The following is a 22,418-nucleotide window of genomic DNA, read 5'->3' as shown; positions in this document are numbered from 1 at the left end:
TTTGGTATTTTCATTTTATCAAAGTATGTACTCAGCAGATCCATACTTACTTTGTTATCGGACGTGTATAAATCTTGATAAAATATTTGAAAAATTGTGTTAATCTCTGAAGAAGATGTAACTAATTTATCATCCTTTTTAACTGCCGTAATAACATTCTGATTGTCCATTTGCTTAAGTTGTCTGGCTAATAGCCTGCCTGTTCTTTTCACCATTCTCATAGAAATTAGTTTTAAGACGAAAGAGGGCATACTCTGCTTTTTTGTTATAAATTTTATGAAGATCATATTTAAGCTGGCAAATCTCTTTAAATTTATTATCATCAAATTTTCCTGCTAATTGTTTTTCCAATTTACTTATATTTTCCTCCAAAGTTTTTATCTTTTCCTTATCTTCTCTATTTTTCTTAGAACTATAGCCTATGCACTTTCCACGAATAAATGCCTTCAAGCATCCCATACAATAGCCAGCCTGTCCGTAGATCCAACATTCACCTCTAAAAAATATCTTATATCCTCTTTTAGGGTTGATACAAATTTTTCGTCCTGCAATATGCTTGAGTTTAGTCTCCACCTACCCGTTCTGTTCTTTTCGACATTTAGATTTATGTGCAATTCTACTGGTGCGTGATCTGTTAAAGCAATCACACCAATGTCACAGTTTACTACTAAATTGACACATGATTTAGAAATCAAAAAATAATCTATTCGGGAATATGTCTTATGCGAATAAGGTAAAAGGTGTATTCTCTTTCCATAGGGTGAACAAGCCTCCAAATATCTACCACACTGAGATCTTCTTTTAAAGCATCTATCGCTGTCCCAGTTCTAGTACTTGAAGTTGCATTAATGGCACTTCTATCAATATATTCATCCATCACATTATTAAAGTCTCCACCTAACAAGATCTGGCCCTTCATGTTCCCTAGCATCTTGTTAACCTCATCCATAAAATTAGGTTCATCCCTATTTGGGGCGTAAATATTGCACAGAACAACCTGAACTCCATTAATGAGAGCCTGCAGAGCAAACACTCGCCCGTCTTCATCCCGGCTTTCCTTCAATAACACAAAGTTTAGTCTTTTATTAATGAGTATCATGACACCACGACTCTTGCTTGATCTTGAGTTATGAAATACTTTCCCAACCCAATCCTTTTTAATTTCAATGCTTCATTTTCATTTGCAAAATGCGTCTCCTGGATGTATGCAATATCAGCATTATGAGACTTGAGGTAGCTAAGCACTTTTTTTCTTTTGACTGGTGTGCCACAGCCATTTATATTCCATGACACAATATTAACGTCCACATTCCCCATGCTATGCCATGTTAAGGTATCTATAAGCCTTATATCTTCCAACCCATAACCATTTAACCTGTGCTGATAACCCTGCTTGAACCAGAACATAGTTTAAACAAGAACAGTACCTCACCTATAGAATCTCTACCAAAAAAATAAAAACAAAAAACAACGAACATAAAAAAAGAAATAGCGCCGTCCAAAAAAGGAACATGACAGCGCAAAAGCCCCGTGGGCAAAACTGTCTCTGGTCCGTGATGGTCCCGTGGACAGTGAACTGCTGTCTCCTTCTGTCCCGTCGACACCCCAGGGAGCCCGCCCCCGTCTTATGAAATTATTAACGATGCGCTCCCATGCACGTAATTTAGCTTATTAACCCCTTACTCCACCACTTCCTGAAAGTTCTCACGCACGAATTTCTCTGCCTCCTCAACGCTGTCAAAGCTCTTCTGCTGGCCTTTCCATGTTAATCGAAGTTTTGCTGGATGTGCCAGAGTGTGCTTTATCTGATGCTGCCATAGCTTCTTCATTACTGGGGAGAAAAGCTTCCTCTGCGCCGCTCGCTCCGCGTCATATCTTCATAAAATGACAAACGACAGTTCTCCCACAGTATTCCTTTCTTCTGTTTAGCGGTCATGAATACTTTTTGTCGTGCAGTGTAACGGAGAAATCTCACCAGCACGATTCGAGGTGGCTGACCAGGTCCCAGCCGTGGTCTCGTACTTCTGTGGCATTTTCCAGCTCATATTCCTCCCCTCGTAGACCTAGGCCATCCGCGAGTATCTTCATCACATAATCATTTATGCTGCCACCACTTTCCAGACCCTTTCCAGACCGATAAGCCGAACATTCTTTCTGCGGTTTCTGTTTTCCTGGTCGTCTACTCGGGCCCAAAGTTGTTCAAGCTTTTAGCGTTTTTGCCATTATCTTCTGTTATGCTCCTCATTTTGTCTTCCACATCTGAAATGCGGCCCTCAGCTTCGGTCATCTGTATTTGGATTGCACTTATAGCGTTTTTAAGTTCCACCATATCTGACTTAATGTGAGATACATCGGCCGCAACACTAGTTAGGATAGTTCCAAGCTTAGTCATTTCGGCAAACAGGCCGCTTATATCCATCTTTGGCCCTTCTTCTTGGCTAGCAGGGCTAACCTTGGCACTGCTAGCATTACTTCCCCCGCTGCCACCGTGGAGATTCGGGTTTGCACGCTCTTCTTCTTAGTTCCTGTGGCCATGTCTCTCAATAAGTTCGAGGACACTGATCTAGCAAGTCACCGCAGTGAGGAAATATATTATTTGGGAGCGTTTACCTTGTTTTAAAACTAATGTAGGGTCGACGGGGGTCAGAGACTCTCTATGGCGCGGCCATTCCCAAATGCTCCATCACGTGACTCCCGAGTAATGCCATATTAACCCAAATACTGTCACTATGACATGTGTCTCACAGACCAAATGTAAGTCGACACTCATGTTCTCTAGTTCAAGCAGAAATGATGTGGATCGATTCAAATTCCTGAGCCTGGATGATTTCAGCTGGAAACAAACCAACTCTGCTTCTTCCTCAGATAATTCAATTCAATTCAATTCAATTTTATTTATATAGCGCCAAATCACAACAAAAGTCGCCTCAAGGCGCTTCATAGATAATAATAATGGATTGGATTTATATAGCGCTTTTCAAGGCACCCAAAGCACTTTACATTTACAAGCCATTATTCATTCACTCTCACATTCACACACACTGGTGGAGGCAAGCTACGGTTGTAGCCACAGCTGCCCTGGGGCAGACTGACAGAAGCGAGGCTGGCATATCGCGCCATCGGCCCCTCTGGCTAACACCAGTAGGCCGTAGGGTAAAGTGTCTTGCCCAAGGACACAACGACCAGGACAGAGAGCCCGGGGATCGAACCGGCGACCTTCCGGTTACAGATACAGAGAAAAACCCAACAATCATATGACCCCCTATGAGCAAGCACTTGGGCGACAGTGGGAAGTAAAAACTCCCCTTTAACAGGAAGAAACCTCCAGCAGAACCAGGCTCAGGGAGGGGCGGGACCATCTGCTGCGACCAGTTGGGGTGAGAGAAGGAAAACAGGATAAAGACATGCTGTGGAAGAGAGACAGAGGTTAATAACAGATATGATTCAATGCAGAGAGGTCTATTAATGCATAGTGAGTGAGAAAGGTGACTGGAGGAAAAACTCAATGCATCATGGGAATCCCCGGCACTATGCAAGTTGTAAACAGTTGTAGGATTAAAGATTATTGAATGTACAGAATGATTATTTACACAGAGCTATACAGTAGTGCAGTTAAGATAAGTGAGGGTGTAGATAGTTTCTACAGAGGCTATATAAAGTGCTAGTGGTTGTGAGTGGTGGTTCACTCCATGTTATTATTGTGTGTTTGAGGGTACAGTTGTCCATTGTGGGTGTGTGTATGTTCAGTGCATGAGTTTAACGTGGGTCAGATGTCAGGAGGCAGAGTTCAGGAGTCTGACAGCTGTGGGAAGTAGCTGTTCCGGTACCTGGTGGTCTTAGTCCGGAGGCTCCTGTGGCGCCTCCCAGAGGGCAGGAGGGTGAAGAGTCCATGTGATGGGTGACTGGGGTCTTTGATGATTTTCCCAGCCCTTTTCAGACACCGCTTCCTGTAGATGTCCTTTATGGCAGGAAGTGGTGCTCCGGCGATGCGCTGGGCAGTTTTCACGACCCTCTGCAACGCCTTCGGGTCCGAGGCAGAGCAGTTCCCGTACCAGACTGTTATACAGTTGGTCAGGATGCTCTCGATGGTGCAGCGATAGAAGTTCACCAGGATGTCTGAGGACAGGTGGTTCTTCCTCAGAGTCCTCAGGAAGAAGAGGCGCTGGTGAGCCTTCTTGACCAGCTTGGAGCAGTTGGTCGTCCAGGTGAGATCCTCGAAGATGTGGACTCCCAGGAACTTGAAGCTGCTCACACGCTCCACAGCCGTCCCCTTAATGTGGATGGGTGGATGTGGGTCAGCATTCCTCCTGTAGTCCACGAGTGAGCTCCTTGGTCTTCTCGGTGTTAAGCAGCAGGTTGTTTGTGTCGCACCCACTCAGCCAGACGATCCACCTCCTCCCTGTAGGCGGCCTCATCGTTGTCACTGATGAGGCCAATCACCGTGGTGTCATCTGCAAACTTAATGATGGTGTTGGAACCATCAGCAGGTCTGCAGTCGTGGGTGAAGAGGGAGTAGAGGAAAGGGCTCATCACCACAGCCTTGTGGTACACCGGTGTTCATTGTGATGGTAGATGAGCGTGGTTATCCAGCGCGGACATGTTGGGGGCGGTTGGTCAGGAAGTCCAGTAACCATTTTGCAGATGAGGGAACTGATGCCCAGGTCTGTCAGTTTCCTGATGAGTTGTGAGGGGTGGATTGTATTGAATGCTGAACTGAAGTCTATAAACAGCATTCTGGCGTAGGTGTTGTTGTTGTCCAGGTGTGAGAGGACAGAGTGCAGTGCGATGGAGACTGCATCCTCTGTGCTCCTCTTCTGGCGGTATGCAAATTGGTGGGGGTCCAGGGTGGGGGGAGACAGGATTTGAAGTGTGCTAGGACCAGCTGCTCTAAGCACTTAGCTATTTACAGTTCATAACAAGAGACAAGGCACCATTTCTCTCCTTTGTGTTCCAGTCATCACAGCAGCAGTTAAACTTTTAAAATATTTGCAAATAGTATAAAGAAATATATAAAGAAGTAAACAGTAATTTATTAATACTTAGAAATACTAAAACTTACATTTGTCAGCAAAAACTGCTGCATCTGAACCGAAACGTTACAAACCAGCTTACCCACAATCTGTGTATTTTTCTATGCTGGCTACTTAAATTGGCTCAACAAGCTATTTGCTTTAATCTTTTATTAGACAAAGGCTGACTGGTTAGTTCAAGCTTCAACTGCATCCAAAGGACTGAAAATGTTTTAACACAGTGACTGAACTTGATTGAAGTCTCCGTAGTTTGGTTGAAAATCTCACAAGAGGGTAGGGACAAATTGGAAACTCCACTAACTGAGGTAGAAGTAAAAGAAGCTATCTGTGCAATGAAAGCTGGGAAGTCACCAGGAATAGATGGATTCCCAGCAGAATTTTACCATAAATTTATAGATTTGCTATGTCCTTTTCTAACTGAAGTATTACATGAAGCCTTTGAATTTGGACGACTCCCTGCAAGTTTTAATCAGGCAGTAATATCACTAATTCCAAAAGGCGACAAGGATTTAACTGATCCAGGTAATTACAGACCAATAAGTTTAATCAATGTGGATTGCAAAATTCTATCCAAAGTTTTAGCAACAAGGTTGGAGGTTGTGATACCACAAATTATTCATCAAGATCAAGTAGGGTTTATCAAGAATAGATCTGCTTCTGATAATATGAGGAGATTACTACACCTGCTGTGGCTGAATAGAAATAACACAAATCCTGTATTGGCTATATCTTTAGATGCACAGAAAGCTTTTGATAGGGTGGAGTGGAACTTTCTGTTCACAGCCCTGGAAAAGTTTGGAATAGGTGACAATTTTTGCAGATGGATTAGAACCATGTATTCTGGTCCAGAAGCAGCTGTATTTACAAATGGGGTACTTTCTCCTTTTTTTAGTATTTCCAGATCAACACGTCAAGGATGCAATTTAGCCCATTGCTATTTATAATATTTTTAGAGCCATTAGCTATTCAAATCAGAGAAAATGCAGAGATTAAAGGTGTATTTGGGGGAGGCAGAGAACACAAATTATTCCTGTATGCAGATGATGTGCTGATATTAAACCAAGACCCAACTAATTCTATCACAAAACTATTAGAGGTGATTAATACATACTCAATGTTTTTCGGGGTACAAAAATTAATTGGCATAAATCAGAGGCAATGCCAGTTTCCCAGGCTTGCAGTCATAACTTAATATCGGGCCTTTAACTTTAAGTGGGTGGACAAGGGAATGAAATATCTTGGAATTGAATTGGACCCCAATATTGAGGATATTATGGCTAACAGTATGGGAAAATTATTAAACAAGATCAATAAAAACTTGGGTAAATGGAGTAAACTAAATTTGACATTGTGGGGAAAAGTGAACACAGTTAAAATGGTTGTGGCCACCGCTCATCAACTATTATACAGGAATGCTGCCTATGTGTACCGCGACGGATGTTGCAAAGCTACAATAATATGATAAAAGATTTCTTTGGAAGGGTGGTAAACCCCGTATTAACATAAATCGACTGTCCCAATCTAAGAAAGAAGGGGACTAGCCCTGCCCAATATAGAGTATTATAGTATCTCTTTTGAAATGGCTAGATTAGGCAAACATTGGGCAGGGAAAAAATAATGTAGACTGGATTTTATAGAACAAGAGCTTGCATCTCCATTCACACCAATTGATATTTTATCACAAAAAGTGAATAATCACGGTAAGACGCAAAACCCTATTTGAAATTTCGAAAATGGTATGGTTGGAGGTGCATAAGAAATACAAACTTGTGCCATATGTACAGAAGTATGCCCCTTGTGGTATATCCTAAAATTAAAATTGGTAAGCAGACTGTTTACTGGACACAATGGCTGAGAAGAGGTATCAGAACTGTTAGTGACCTATTTGAAGGGGGTGTTTTCATGTCGTATGAGGATATTAAAAAAAAGTTTTGTTTAGAGGGTAACAGTCATTTCTGGAAGTATTTGCAAATAAGAAACTGTTTAAAAGGAGGAGTTACAATAACATGTGAAAGTAACTCGATAGAGAATTTCATGCTACTACCCCCATTTCTGTGCACAGCTGCGAAATGGTATAATATTTGCCCATGGATTAAAAACAATATAAATAAGAGCCTGAAAAAAGTATGGGAAAGGGATCTAGGGCGTACAATGGATGAAGATACATGGGATTCTATATTGTCGAACAATGGATTATACATTAGGGAAGCCAGGGGAAAATTTATTCAATACAAAATTCTTAACAGATACTATTATACTCCTTAAGGCTGTATAGAATGGGGATTGGTAGAGATGACTTGTGTTGGAAATGCCAAAAAGCCAAAGGTACTCTGATACATGCCCTCTGGGAATGCCCGCTGGTTTTTCCAGTTTGGAACACTGTACTGAATTATTTGCAGGGGTGGACACTTTGTAACCTACCCAGATCACCTAAATTATGTTTACTAGGAGACAAAGGAGAGGTGCCGCAATTAAGTAAACACCAGTTTAGAGTGTTAAGTACTGCATTGGTAACATGTGCCCGTGTCATTTTGGAACACTGGAAGGACTCTCATATTCCAACGCTTAAAATGTGGAAAGACAGAATGATTGGGAATGTTGCATGTGAAAAGATGCTGGGAAAAATACATCATGTGACAGAAGCTGCGCTGGAACAGTGGGACAATTTTTGCACCTACATGTCTACCTGACTTGGACATTTGAGTTTAATACAACATATGTTAAAACCTCACTTGTTTTGTTTTGTTGTGTTTTTTTTTTTTGTTGTTGTTGTTTTTAAATTTATTTATTTTGTTTGTTTGTTTTTGTTTGTTTGCTTCTTGCTTTTGGTTGTTGCATCTCTGTATTTGCTGTTATAAAATGCAAAATCTAATAAATACTTGAATTATAAAAAAAAAATATGGCATTACTCACCCTGGTCGCATTTCTTCAATATCAGGCACCAAGTTCAGGAACTCGTTCTTTTGCAGCCCGCGCAAGGAAGGAGGTCTCCAGAGTGGGAACCATCGGGAAGTTTTCACAGTCTGAGCAGGAGGGACTGGAGGCACGTGAGCTGTTCTCAGGGGTCCTTTAACACAAATCACACCAAGTTAGAATCAAATGGATAACCTGTCAATAACCGTTTGCAGATCGAGGTCAATGTTCCTAAAAATATGTTTACTTCTGGCCCATGGAGCCACAGCGGGAGTCCGAGAGAGAGGGGCAGGTAGAGGAAGGGGTGAGGGTGGCACTGCTGAAGCTCGTCACGGATGGATCACGTCCGATCGGTGAGATGAGAGAAAGCTGAAGTGAAACAACAGCAGGATGAGGTAGACGTCAATATAGGAACTCCCTGATGTGACACAGAAAGGCTATTTTTTTATTTCTTTGTATTATTTCTCACCTTGCAGTCACTGATGCTGTTCACCAGCTGGTTGTATTCAGTATTGAAGGTGTGTGTCAGAAGGCGCAGGCACTACAACACAACAGGAACAAGACCGATCAGCTCCGAGCAGAGAAGGAAGAAGGCAGCAACAAGAACGCCCACTAAGCCCACGTTTTTCTCACCTTGGTGGCCAGCTCCTTCTCACGCTTTCAAAGGTGGTGCTGGAGATCTGCGAGGAGGCGGAGGTGGACGTGGACAGAGTGCTGGAGCTCACGCTGGGGACAGAGACTCACTCAGGGACTTGGTGGTGGGAGCTGTTCCCACGGGAGCCGCCTCTCCCAGAAGGTGACGGGTCTTTTCCACCTGGAAGAAAGATGGGGGCTAATGTGAGGTAGGGAGAAGAGGGGACGTTAGTCATGTAAAGGCCATAGGTGAGGGTAGGGACGTAGATCGACCGGTAAATTGAGGGCTTCGCTTTTACACTCAGCTCCCTCTCCACCACGACGGACCGGTGCAGCGTCCGCATTACTGCAGCTGCAGCCCCAATCCGTCTGTCGATCTCCGGCTCCCTTCTCCCATCACTCGCGAACAAGACCCCGAGATACTTGAACTCCTCCACTTGGGGCAGGAACTCATCCCCGACTCATCCTATATTTCCGTTTTTATATTTCTAATGTTTGCCTTGTTTTCTTCACTGTCTAGTCTGCCTCTGTCTTGCCTGTATGGATGCATTTACACCGAAATGTCCCCAACAAAGGATGTTTTAATTCACCACTATTCCAGTGAAACATGAGTCTCCCATCTTCCTGCTACCAGTCTGGAGTTTTTGTTCACCAAAGCACACACCAACTTCATACTGACGGACAGATCACTGCCCTTTTGCCGCCTTGTCTGACCGTGTTTTGTGGCTGTGGTTCACTTCACCTCACTCTTCCCCATTCTTGTCATTAAATCAGGCTGTTCTGCAACCATGGCAGCCATTCACTCTATGGCTCTATTCATGGTGTATTTTACCCCTTCACCAAAGGCCGTTCTCGTTTCCAACATTATATTTGCAGTGTTCGTCTATCTATCAATATCTGCGGAGTATTTTTTTTTTAACGAGTATCCCATTTTCTAAAGCACAGCATGTAAAGGGTAGCTCGGTTAGCAGGATGCTAGCATGTAGCGCTTAGTGAGACACGCCTCAGACGAGTTGAGCAAAGACCCCGTCTGTGTACTTTATACGTGAGCAACGGATTTAAATAAAATTAAGGTTTCAAAAGACAAACTTGAAGATAAAAAAATATATATATACTCACCGGAGAGCCGCCAGGGTTTGCCGCTGCCATCTTGGCGCTCCTAAATTCAAAACTGCCTCTGCAGTCAGGCAGGGGAGGCGTGGAAATTGTCTTTGAGTTAGTCAAACGTTTTCCTTAGTTCGAGTAGATGATAAAAAAAAATAATAATAAATGGGATTTTAAGTAGGACTAGGCGTTCTGTAATGATCTCTATTTAGGAGAAAAACTTAATCACTCACCTTTAAACAGCTCTCTTTTAGGAGACACACTGCTGGCTAACGGTGTCATGTGATCAAACAGCGTAATTTAATTGGCTGAGAGCCACTCGACTCGATCTGGTGCTGATTGCTCTGGCTTGGGTCATTAAAGTTCATCACTTTTGCAGGTGAATTTTCTTCAGGTGAATTTTTGCAGGTGAATTTTTTTCAGGTGAATTTTTGCAGGTGAATATTTTTGCAGGGAAATTTGGAGGATAAAAATTCAGTGTCATAAATTCAATGTCTAAAAATACTTGAATTCTGATGATACTATATTTCTTCCATATTCCCGGGATCTGCTGGAGCCACTCGCCTAGCTTGGGAGTCACCGCACCTAGTGCTCCGATTACCACGGGGACCACCGTTACCTTCACCCTCCACATCCTCTCGAGCTCTTCTCTGAGCCCTTGGTATTTCTCCAGCTTCTCGTCTTCCTTCTTCCTGATATTGCTGTCATTCGGAACCGCTACATCGATCACTACGGCCGTCTTCTTCTGTTTGTCTACCACCACTATGTCCGGTTGGTTAGCCACCACCATTTTGTCCGTCTGTATCTGGAAGTCCCACAGGATCTTAGCTCGGTCATTCTCCACCACCCTTGGGGGCATCTCCCATTTTGACCTCGGGACTTCCAGGTTATACTCGGCACAGATGTTCCTGTACACTATGCCGGCCACTTGGTTATGGCGTTCCATGTATGCCTTGCCTGCTAGCATCTTGCACCCTGCTGTTATGTGCTGGATTGTCTCTGGGGCATCTTTACACAGCCTGCACCTGGGGTCTTGCCTGGTGTGATAGACCCCAGCCTCTATGGATCTTGTGCTCAGAGCTTGTTCTTGTGCTGCCATGATTAGTGCCTCTGTGCTGTCTTTCAGTCCAGCTTTGTCCAGCCACTGGTAGGATTTCTGGATATCAGCCACCTCCTCTATCTGCCGGTGGTACATACCGTGCAGGGGCCTGTCCTTCCATGATGGTTCCTCGTCTCCCTCCTCTTTCTTGGGTTTCTGCTGCCTGAGGTATTCACTGAGCACTCGGTCAGTTGGGGCCATCTTCCTAATGTATTCTTGGATGTTCGTTGTCTCATCCTGGACTGTGGTGCTGACACTCACCAGTCCCCGGCCCCCTTCCTTCCGCTTAGCGTACAGCCTCAGGGTGCTGGATTTGGGGTGAAACCCTCCATGCATGGTAAGGAGCTTTCTTGTCTTTATGTCAGTGGCTTCTATCTCCTCCTTTGGCCAGCCTATTACCCCAGCAGGGTACCTGATCACGGGCAGGGCGTACGTGTTGATGGCCCGGATCTTGTTCTTACCATTCAGCTGACTCCTCAGGACTTGCCTGACCCTCTGCAGGTACTTGGTGGTTGCAGCTTTTCTAGCGGCCTCTTCATGGTTCCCATTCGCCTGTGGGATCCCCAAGTACTTGTAACTGTCCTCTATGTCTGGGGGGGGGCTACATGAATAGGATGAGGGACCTATGGAATATATATATATATATATATATATATATATATATATATATATATATATATATATATATATATATATATAATTTCAAAATGGCTCATGTTTATTAGTACACACAAAACACAACTTTGTTTTTCATGTATTTGGTCACGTGCCTATGCAGAAGGACTTTGAGGATGTGAAAATCAGTAGGATTCATTGTTTTGGACCCATTGATATTTGCATTAGATTTTACCAAAAGCTAGAAAGTCTAAAAAATAAATGGGACAGAATAGAAATACTAAAAGGGAGTCTAAGATCTGTGCAAACATTTTTTACGTTGTCACAGGTCTTAGTCTTGTTTAAAGACTAAGACCTGTGGATTTACTTTTGAGGCATTACAAAAGTCATAGTCAACAGATATTGCAATTCATTGGCTAAAGAGCCAAGACAAAAAATGAGAGAGACACAACCAAAGATTTTCAGTTTGTTAACCAAATGAACCTTAAACAGTAATTAACTTTATGAGGTGGGATAGTTTTTGTTTGTGTTTCAGCAGTTATATGAGTGATCGAATGTTAGGTGTACGCAAGACAGAAGGCCATCACTGTCCATTTGCTTCCACTTATCCTTTTCAGGGTCGCAGGGGGCGCTGGATCCTATCCCAGCTGTCATAGGGCAAGAGGCAACCCTGGACAGGTCGCAGGACTAACACACAGAGACAGACAACCAGTCACATTCACACCTATGGGCAATTTAGATTGTTCAATTAACCTATCCCCACAAAGTGCATGTCTTTGGAAGGAAGCCGGAGTACCCAGGGAGAACCCACACAAACACAGGGAGAACATGCAAACTCCACACAGAAAGACCCCGGCCTGATGGTAGAATTGAACTCAGGACCTTCTTGCTGTGAGGCAACAGTGCTAACCACCGTGCCACCGTGCTGCCTATATTTATACATAAAGAAGATGGCATTAACCACAACAGAAACACTGTCACCTAAACAAAACCGACCAAAACTTTAAGCATGGAAAGATGTGATATTGTTATTTCTATGTCAAATCATCTAAGACTACAATTATTTCATTTTTAAATATTTTCTGAGATGCTGTAATGGAGCAGAACCATTAGATCATTCGTTGTGATTACACCAATGTTTACATATGGTACACTTCACTGATTACTGAGCTCTTGCTGTCTACACTCTTTGACAGCAGGCACTTTGATATGAAATTTGAGTATCAAAGAAGTGTTTCTGAGGAGCTCTGTCTTTTGGTAAAATAAACAGTTTAAAAAAACGTCTTTGATTAGGTCTGTCATGAGCATCTGACATATACACAATCACTCGGGATTAAATACCCGCGCCTGTGACAAAGCATTTCGCCCCTAGAGGGTGCTATAATTAAAAGCAAAGCTTCGCACACGTCTGAACAATTATAAAAAAAACCCTCAACGGGTGTAAAAAAAAAATTCTGAATGACAATATAAAGTGAAGAAGTGAAGAAGAAAAATACAGATTAGAATCCAGATCAAAATGAAATAATCCATAATTCAATCACTGAAGTGGAAGAATTCACACACTGTATGCAAAAAGAATGAATTCTGCTGCTCATAGTTTCATACCATGAAAAATATACAACACAGACCTGGCTAATACAAAAACTAAACTAAAAAGAGTTAATTGTTTTTTAAAAAAAAGGTTTGTTTTTATTTGAATACCTGTAGTGAATTGCCTAAACCTTGCATCTGGCATATGTCCTCCATACAACAAGAGACTAAAACTAAATCTATTAAAAACTAAACTAAACATTTGGAAGCAATAAACAAAACCTGAAACTAAACTGAATTAAAAACAATACGTCAATATGAAATAAAAATGAAAACTAATTAGGAAATACATAACTATATTAAGTATTGAAAGCATTTAGAGCCAGGCAACAATTCCTTTTCTTCTTCTTCTTCTTTGATGAGCAATAAAATAGGTTGTACGTAAATACAAGTATTAGACGTTACATGAATTAAGCTCAATTTCTATTTGGGTAGAGAGCGTTAACAAAAATGACTATAACTGCGTTTTGTGTTTTATTTATTATTATTATTATTATTATTATTATTATTATTATTATTATTATTATTATGAAAAATGTACCTTGATACATTTTTATGATTGTTGTTTTACATGTTTGTTTGTTTGTTTTCGGGGCTTTTTGAGGACCATTTTTATCAAAACTTTTACTAAATATGACGCACATAGAGAGCATGAATTTAACATAATCTGTAGCACATACTAGAGGTAGTAATAGAGGTTTTGTTTTCGTTTCTTTTTACACACGTCGCTGTGTAATGGGCTGAAGTTCACATATCCCAGAATCCTCCGCGGGCCTCTCATCCCCTCTTAGTTTTTGCATCCGGGTCTGAACTTCCTTTTCCTCTGTGCCTAGATGCGATGAGGACCTAGGTTTTCCCGGACCTCTGAAAAATCCGAATCCATCCTTGCAAAAGGCACCACCGAACCTCGCCAAAATGACCGAGCAGATGACAGTGAGGGGGACCCTGAAGGGGCACAGTGGATGGGTCACCCAGATCGCCACTACGCCCCAGTACCCCGATATGATCCTGTCGGCGTCCCGAGGTGAGGCTTCCCCCGCCGGTTGCGCCAACATGGCTCAGATAGCATTATTAAGCTAGCTGCTGCCGCTGTAATGTGAGGCAGATACTTAAACTGGTGTGTAAGGAGCAGATAAAACATGAGTAACCACGTAATATTAGATAAAGAGGGCTCAAACTTTTACATAAAAAAGGTCCTAACTAGCTGGAAAGAAGCAGGTTAGCTAAGCTCGCTAGCGCTATCTGTCGTCATCTGTAACAGACCCGTTGATGTCCATACTTGTTAGGAGGGTTATAGCACGTTTAGTTACCTGAATAAATGTAATTATTTAGCAACAAAACCCTCCTAACCTTCGTAGACTGAGCCCGTGGATCCGAAGTTTAACAGGTGTGCATGTAGTGCTAGCAATCGATGCATGCTGATGCTTAAATTATTCGTTTCCTGAATGAATATTGGACGTTGAGACATGAAAACGTGTTGCTTTTTTTCAGACAAGTCCATCATCATGTGGAAACTGACCCGTGATGAAACCAACTACGGTATCCCCCAGCGTTCCCTGAAGGGTCACTCTCACTTTGTGAGTGATGTTGTGATCTCCTCTGATGGACAGTTTGCCCTGTCCGGAGCCTGGGACGGGACCCTCCGCCTGTGGGATCTCACCACGTAAGTGCAGGGAGTCTTTACCCCTGGGCAGATGTTTAGAAGTACAGGTGAAAAGCCAAGTCTTCTAAATGACATTTGATTTTTTATGAATCACTTGAGTTTGAAGAGGCCTAGTGCTAGTTTCTCAGATCTGTTATATGCCAAAAATAGTCTTACAAATGAAGTGTTTTCTTAGTTAGTTTCAGAATATCAAATTGTTCTCTATGCCATCAGTACATGAGATCTGATACCAACAAAGCCTAAGTTGTCTAGATCAGGTCACACTGACTTTTCAGCAGTCTGATCGACCTCACGCAGACAGAACCACCACAAAGGTAATGGGGTGAAGGTCTGTACTCAGACAGGCACAGGTTCTGTCAAACCCATCACCTACCCTCTACCCTTAGTATGAGCTCAGAAAATCACACATCCATCAGCTGCTGTTACTGTATTTGCACACTGGACTCACAAAATCAAGGGGAAATGGAAGTTTGAACATAATTTAGCTGATTTTTGTTACTGTGTGGGAGCAAAGTCAGAAAACGAGAGGGTTTTTTTTGCTTAACTGATTAAGGGCAAGTAGTATGGAAGAAACTGTAAGTGTAGCTGCATTCTTTGGTGATTTCACAGACTACTTGTGAACCCAAACCACATAGTTTGTCCTTTTCTTCACCTCTGGCCGTTGTGTTTTCCTTGATTTTTTTCATTTCTTTTATCACTGAAAACTCAGTTGAGCAGCAACATTGGTGTTTCTTGAATGGCCTCAAATAGCTGGCTTTTGGGTGTGTGCACCATTTCACTGCCTAAGATCTATGCTGAAAACAGTGATGGTAATAAATGTGCAGATGGTCCAGTTTTGCTGGATTGTGCATCCACAGCTTTAAAATCTTGAGTTGTATTTTTTATTTTTCAGTGTCAGTGTTCGCATTGTAAAACAAAGACACAAGAAAAACTGGTGTAGTAATTTTTTTTTCTGGCTCTTAAATTAATGTCTAGGCCTTGGACTCGTCAGTAGTATTTGGATGCAGTGGCAGCAGGCATGCATTGATTGGTTATGCTAAGGTGTGCAGTAATTTAGTTGATCTGAAATGCCTGCATATTTTTCTTCCTAGTGGTCTCACCACCCGCCGATTCGTTGGACACACAAAGGATGTTTTGAGCGTGGCTTTCTCTGCTGATAACCGCCAGATCGTGTCTGGCTCCCGGGACAAGACCATCAAGCTGTGGAACACTCTTGGAGTCTGCAAGTACACCATCCAGGTGAACTTCCATCTAATGCTCTCCTGCAGCTATCAGCCACTTCTTAATGCCTTAATATTATTTTGAACGAGACACTTAACAGTTAAAGATGCTAGCTTTAATGTAAAGCAACTAGATGGCACTTTATTGTTGACATCTACATTTTCCCCACATTGTTTGCCTGATTGTGATAAAATGATCTGGCAGATAATAAAACTTTGTTATATGGTTTGTCTGCTCGATGATTATTACAAATTTTGCATGTATTACCTGATCTCGTTGATGAGTACTATTGATGAGGGCACAAACCAAATAGCATCACGTGACGTTTTTAATACCAGCATAACTCATAATCTGGCTTTGAGAATTCACAAAGCTCTTTATTTTGCAGGATGAGGGCCACACTGAGTGGGTGTCTTGTGTTCGCTTCTCCCCCAACAGCAGCAACCCCATCATCGTCTCCTGTGGCTGGGACAAGATGGTTAAGGTATGTTACCTTTGTGGAAACTTTGTGTTGTGTGGTTTGCTCAGTGATTTAAAAACTTTTCGCATGGCTTAACTGAACTCAGTGATGAGAATTATTTATGAGAGCAAAGCTCAGATAGGCTGACACGATGGCGCTTATAACAGTGGAGGCCTAACATAGTGTGCCCCTTGCTCATAGGTGTGGAACCTGGCCAACTGCAAGCTGAAGACCAACCACATTGGTCACACTGGCTACCTGAACACAGTGACTGTGTCTCCTGATGGCTCCCTGTGTGCATCTGGTGGAAAGGTAAGGCAGAGTTTAACTGAATGTCTTTTTTTTTTTAAATCATTTTTACTCCACTTAATAGGAGTAAATTAAAGCCTGCAGGTTTCAACTATGATGTATTCTTTACATGCATCTGTTTTAATATTGATGACACCAGAGGCTGTTACTGAGTGATTCCTGCACCTTAAAGAGATCATCATTAGTGCTGAAGATTTTTAAAAGTGACTGTTTGCTTTAAATGTTACACAAAGATGTTTGAACTGAAGGATGTCTTCTGTCTTCCACATTAGGATGGCCAGGCCATGCTGTGGGACCTGAATGAAGGCAAGCACCTCTACACCCTGGACAGCGGTGATGTGATCAACGCCCTTTGCTTCAGCCCCAACCGTTACTGGCTCTGTGCTGCCACTGGACCCAGCATTAAGATCTGGGTAAGGCTTCACACTCTGGTCTGTGTGTTTAAAAATTAAAGTTGTAAAGGGCAGTGATGTAACCTAACATGCCAGCTGTATTCTATGATGAAAACCAGAGGCTGTTTCTGAGCTCTAACCTCGTTTGTTAGTTTAATAATAAATTTTGGTGCTCAACTTCAGTCACTGTTTTATACCTGTTAGTGATCACACCACCTCTTGGTTCTTCTTTTCATGTAGGATCTGGAGGGCAAGATCATTGTGGACGAGCTGAGACAGGAAGTGATCAGCACAAACAGCAAGGCCGAACCCCCACAGTGTACTTCCCTGGCATGGTCTGCTGATGGACAGGTAAGAAAAACATATATTAAGCATGTCTGTCAGAAGAGGTGCTTTTAGTGTTTTACCCCCAGTGATTATTCCCATTCACTTTTACCTCTGATGTCCACTGGTGACAGTCCTGCAAATATGAGGGGCACTAAAAACAGTTATCTGAATATGATCGGACTATAAAACAGCAGAAATTGATGAGCGTTGACTTTATGTTCTCGGTTTCTTTACAGACCCTGTTTGCTGGCTACACTGACAACCTGATCAGAGTGTGGCAGGTCACTATTGGAACTCGATAAGAAATCCTCGTTGAAGCAACTTTAAATAAAAGACTGTTTGGAAAGAATGTGTCCCGTCTTGCTCTGAACATTGTATAATATTGGTGGTTCTCATATAAGTTGGTTAATGTAAAATTTATTCATATAGCACATTTAAAACAACTGTTGATCAAAGGGCTGTACATTTAAGATGATCAAAGGAGATGAAATTGACAAAATTTAAGAAAAGAAGCATAAAATGAGAAAATTTGAGTAAGAAATAAAACAAAATGGAATTCATTCTGGTTTAAAAGCCAAAGAATAAAAGTGGGTTTTTAAACTGGTTATGAAAGTGTCTAATGTTGGGGAGGTCCTGATGTGAAGAGGGAGTTTGTTGCACATTTCAGGAGCAATCACAGCAAAGGCCAATCTCCTCTGTGCTTTAATCTGGACATATGGACAGCTAGGAGCATTTGGTCCCCAGACCTCAATGATCTTGAAGGAATTTACCAGTTGAAAAGATCAAAAAGGTACAAGGGTGCTGACCTGTGCAATCCCTTGAAAAGTTAATAGTATTAAGTCTGATTTAAGAAGGAAAAATTAGATCTAGTATAATATTTAAGTGCAAGTTTGTGGATCTCAGATCTTGTACCTTTTACTCAATTGATATCTTTAGTTAATGGTTACTTTTCAGATCATGTTACAGATGCTCCCTGAATGATAAAAGCCTCTTATCTCTGTATCTGTTTTACGAATAAGATTTCAAATATATGAAGGGTCAGGTCTACTGTTCCTACTCCCTGAGTCAAGAGAGAGAAGCAGGTCACAGAGCAGCAATGCTACAGAGTATGAAGGTTTGATGTGATCTGTATACAAAGAGGCTCAACTTTAAATATGTGCAGTAAAAGTCCTCAAATAGTCAATTAAATGCCCTTTGAAAAGCATTAATGTCTACTTTAGTAATATTTAAGTGTTGCTTTAAAGTATTTTCACTGTCATCCTGGTAGTTAAACCAGGGTGGTAAGGTGCCCCCTTATACTGTGTACCCCAATGTGACAGTCCTCCATATTTAAATTACTTTGGTTTGCAAAATCTTCGAGTCACGAAAAAAGTCTGATTATCAGATCTGCTGCTGGAATAACACTGTTAATAGTTATTGCCACGCAAAAAGGGGGCATACAAGTACAGCTATCCACGAAAAGGTTTCTTCACTGAGCTATAACATAATCTCCCACATCATGTTTATTGTGATTCTTACTATACCCTGAGATATTTGGCAAGATTTTATGTAACTAAACAGATTTAAGAGAAGCTGATACTTTTTTGACGAAGGGGGACAAATATTTATTGAACCTTTGAATTCGCGAGTTTTTACATCGTAAGAATTGTCCTGCATGCGGTGCCGTACACGTGCATCCTAGCAACAGACATACACATCCAGAAGGTGGGTCAGTGGTTTAATTGAACGAGTAATCGCAGTTTCGCTTTAAAAAAAAAACATTTTTATAATGAGGCTACTCAAACTCTTCATTGCCAGCTGTTATTAATATTAAGTAAATTAATATCATAAAGATAAACGTTACAAGCGTCTGTTTGATTTGATGTTAGCGAGCGAGAGGAGATGGATGAAAGTTCACCTCTTCGTATTTATGTGGAAAGAACACTGGCCATTATTAAACCAGATGCCATCGACAAAGCTGCGGAGATAGAGAATATTATCCTCAAGTCGGGCTTCACCATGCTGCAGGTATGTTAAAGTTTCTTACGTTGGTAAATTACAAGATGAGAACTGTGGGGTGCACTTTGTTGTGACAGGGACGAGGCTATCCAGCTGAGGATTTTTGAGGAAATAATTTATCTATTTTCTATTATAAGAAGTGTGATATCTTCGTTCATATAAATAGATTTTCTTCCTTTGCAGATATCAGTAGCGCAAAGGTTTTCCAATAAAGGGCATTAATATCCAATGCAATTCTATTTTATACAGCGTCAAATCTCAACAGCAGTAACCTCAAGGTGTTTTATTCTCTATGGTAAAGACCCTACAATCAAACGTCCTTCTTTGAGCAAGCATTTGGCAACAGTGGGAGGGAAAACTACCTTTTAACAGGAAGAAGCCTGTAGCAGAATCAGACTCAGGCAGGGGTAGACATCTGATGCAACTGGCTGGGGGTGATGGGACGAAGACAATAACTTAACAACAATAATAACAAACAATAGTTGATAATACAATCACTGGGCACTTTATTTCTAGTAAACCTGGATCCCCTTTTCCCTCAGAACCACCTGAATGTTTCATAGCATGGTTGTCGGAAACATTCCAGTTTGAGATGATTTTAGCTTTGTGACATGGCGCGTTGTCTTGCTGGAAGCAGCCATCAGAAGATGGGTATACTGTGTCATAAATCGATCGTACATCTGGTACCTGAAGTGTGCCATGAAAATGTACCCCACACTATTACACCACCACCACCATCCTGAACCATAGATACAAAGCAGGATGGATCCATGCTTTCGTGTTGTTTATGCCAAATTATGATGCTCAGTTTATACTTCAGAAGATCTATGACTATGCATACATGCCTAAATGCATTGAGCTGCTGTGACGTGATTGGCTGATTAAATATGACAGGACAAACTATTTTTGCACATGGTAAAAGCAATTGAAGTATGCATATGCAAATAGCAAATAGCCTCAGAATACCAGCCTACTGAAATTAAACTGATCTACTGTATCTGATGTGGTTAGAGATAAATCATGACTGTGTTCACCACCATATGTGCTTTCTCTGTCATATCCAATATTTAATCCCTGCATTAGAAGCGGAAGCTGCTGCTAAGTCCAGAGCAATGCAGTGATTTCTACGCAGAGGAGTATGGAAAGCATTACTTCCCCAGCTTGACGGCCTTCATGAGCTCTGGCCCCATCGTTGCCTTGATGCTAGCATGCGACAATGCTATCGCCCACTGGAAGTCCATCATAGGACCTGTCAACAGTGCCAAGGCCAGAGAAACCCATCCAGAGTGGTCAGTGTCATTGCTTGGGATAATGAAAAGTGGGGTGTAATTAGATTTTGAATAGAATAGAAGAAAATCAAAGACTGACATTATTACACAATATACAGTATACTGTGCAGCATGCTCACACTTTGGTGTAAAAGCACTTGAATATTTCTCTGCAAACCTGCCCCATCCTTGGACTCAGACAAATGAATAACAGTAATAATGTGTATTATTTACATGGCATTTTTTTAATATAAATTTGACTTGTATATAACTTACAGTGTTTGATTGTAATTCTGGATCTCAGCCTCAGAATTTTAGTTCACCGTGTCCTTTGACTGACCCATCATCAAGGCTTGGTATATTACTTTTATCAAAGGTATGGGTTAAAGGTCAGCTCTGTTAAAACTCATACGCAGATGTACAAATAAAGAATGCTGTACTTTTCTTCAGCCTTAGAGCAAAATATGGCACTTCTGAGCTACAAAATGCCCTTCATGGAAGCGATTCATTTCAAGCAGCTGTAAGGGAGATCAAATTCATGTTCCCAAACTGTAAGTAATTTGCACACCCACACATAATCTTCTATACATAGAGATCTTGTGCATATGCAAGTGTTTTGAATGCTTTTCATTCTTTGACCTGTGTGTTTTTTATGCAGCTATAATTGAACCCTTACCCTCAAGAGAAGAAAATGAAGAATACCTGAGCAGGTATATAAACCCAGTTCTGCTACGCGGGCTCACTGAGCTCTGCATGAACAAGCCACTCAACCCCATTGTAAGTATTAGAAGCTATACGTGTTCAGTCATTAGCCAGCTGTTTAGAGCTTTGTGAACATGGGGATTGTATGTTTGCTCCTGATAGATTTGGCTTGCAGACTGGCTCATCCAAAACAACCCAGACCAACCTCAAATATGTGAAGCAGTCGTTGTGGAAGAGGAGCAATGAGAGGCAAACAGTGGGGAAAAAGGAGCAACGAGCACAGAGTTTAATGTCTTTCTTTTTGACTGAGAAATGAATCTGTTCAACGCTATAATGAAATAAATCATATTTTCAGTCGTAAGCATCTGTTTGCTTTCTGGCATAAATCAGCAATAGACTGGTGATCTGACTAGGTTGTACTTCACCTCTTACCTAAGCCCCAGAATTTGGGTTAGAAAAATGGATGGATGGATGAAAGTTAAAAGTCTTCTTATCACTTAAATATAGACACAACTTCTTAACCTTTAACTAAATGCATCAAAAATGGCTGTGGCTCAGGAGGTAGAGTAGGTTATTTTCTCATTAAAGGCAAACAAAAATGTTTGGTTGAATTAAGCTTTCATAAAAGAAAGAAAGCACTTTCTTACTGCTTGTAGTAAGGTTTGAACTCTCAAAGCACTTTCTAAGCATTAAGAACAATTCAATGTAAAGTTGTGTTAGTTTGTCCATTTACCTTTGAGCCTCTGAAAATGGGGGACTGCGTGTACAATTGGCTGTCATTCCTGAAGGGTCATGCAACACTTTTGCCTAACTCCCTGAAATAAAGTTGGACTGTAATTTGAATCTTGTGTGTCTGTGTTTTTAAATCTATGGTGGCGATTACTTATGAACCTAACTTTATCACGCTGGGATGAAAGGTCTGGAAATATTCTCTGTAATTTAATCTTTGAATAATTTGATTTGGGCAGCTCCTTAAACTATTTTACAGCAGGTTTGGCACTAATTGAACATACAGTGTTGTGACAAAGTATATTTTTCAAACTTATGTCCCATATATCCTCTGATAATTGTTAACCTAGGTCTACTTCCCATTG

At 41.5% G+C, this 22,418-nt stretch overlaps 3 protein-coding genes across 6 annotated transcripts in view; 2 read left to right on the top strand and 1 right to left on the bottom strand.

Annotated features, from left to right (window-relative positions):
- LOC113036009 (leukocyte elastase inhibitor-like) overlaps nt 1-10,064 on the bottom strand; it is a 51,193-nt gene extending 41,129 nt beyond the window's left edge. The window contains exons 1-3 of one of the 4 annotated variants that reach the window (XM_026191997.1): nt 9,914-10,064; nt 9,696-9,808; nt 8,577-8,757 (exon numbers count right to left, since the gene is read on the bottom strand). The gene's annotated coding sequence lies outside the window, so the exon portion shown is untranslated. Of the gene's footprint in view, nt 1-8,576; nt 8,776-9,695; nt 9,809-9,913 lie in introns of all 4 variants that reach the window. The other 3 variants (XM_026192007.1, XM_026192016.1, XM_026191988.1) reach the window with 3 other exon arrangements.
- A 3,731-nt stretch (nt 10,065-13,795) lies between these two features.
- On the top strand, nt 13,796-17,705 carry LOC113036056 (guanine nucleotide-binding protein subunit beta-2-like 1). Its single transcript, XM_026192092.1, has 8 exons — nt 13,796-14,008; nt 14,476-14,647; nt 15,739-15,886; nt 16,257-16,352; nt 16,530-16,640; nt 16,910-17,050; nt 17,270-17,380; nt 17,593-17,705. Exons 1-8 carry the CDS (start codon nt 13,900-13,902, stop codon nt 17,656-17,658), a joined length of 954 nt encoding a protein of 317 aa, XP_026047877.1. The 5' UTR covers nt 13,796-13,899; the 3' UTR covers nt 17,659-17,705.
- Nucleotides 17,706-19,018: 1,313 nt separating this feature from the next.
- Nucleotides 19,019-21,685, top strand: LOC113036042 (nucleoside diphosphate kinase homolog 5-like). The gene is made up of 6 exons (XM_026192069.1): nt 19,019-19,060; nt 19,225-19,363; nt 20,438-20,643; nt 21,073-21,173; nt 21,281-21,399; nt 21,487-21,685. Exons 2-6 carry the CDS (start codon nt 19,238-19,240, stop codon nt 21,568-21,570), a joined length of 636 nt encoding a protein of 211 aa, XP_026047854.1. The 5' UTR covers nt 19,019-19,060; nt 19,225-19,237; the 3' UTR covers nt 21,571-21,685.
- Nucleotides 21,686-22,418: the final 733 nt, after the last annotated feature.

This window comes from Astatotilapia calliptera, chromosome 2, assembly GCF_900246225.1.
Source record: "Astatotilapia calliptera chromosome 2, fAstCal1.2, whole genome shotgun sequence".
NCBI lineage: Eukaryota > Metazoa > Chordata > Actinopteri > Cichliformes > Cichlidae > Astatotilapia > Astatotilapia calliptera.
This window is presented reverse-complemented; position numbering and strand designations above follow the sequence as displayed.

Excerpts from the sequence above, each read along its gene's own strand:
- LOC113036056 (XM_026192092.1), top strand. The coding sequence starts at position 13,900 with ATGACCGAGCAGATGACAGTGAGGGGGACCCTGAAGGGGCACAGTGGA. Across the intron at positions 14,648-15,738 it reads CGCCTGTGGGATCTCACCAC|TGGTCTCACCACCCGCCGAT; the intron begins GTAAGTGCAGGG and ends TTTTCTTCCTAG. Across the intron at positions 17,051-17,269 it reads GACCCAGCATTAAGATCTGG|GATCTGGAGGGCAAGATCAT; the intron begins GTAAGGCTTCAC and ends CTTTTCATGTAG.
- LOC113036042 (XM_026192069.1), top strand. The coding sequence starts at position 19,238 with ATGGATGAAAGTTCACCTCTTCGTATTTATGTGGAAAGAACACTGGCC. Across the intron at positions 20,644-21,072 it reads AGAGAAACCCATCCAGAGTG|CCTTAGAGCAAAATATGGCA; the intron begins GTCAGTGTCATT and ends ACTTTTCTTCAG. Across the intron at positions 21,174-21,280 it reads CAAATTCATGTTCCCAAACT|CTATAATTGAACCCTTACCC; the intron begins GTAAGTAATTTG and ends TTTTTTATGCAG.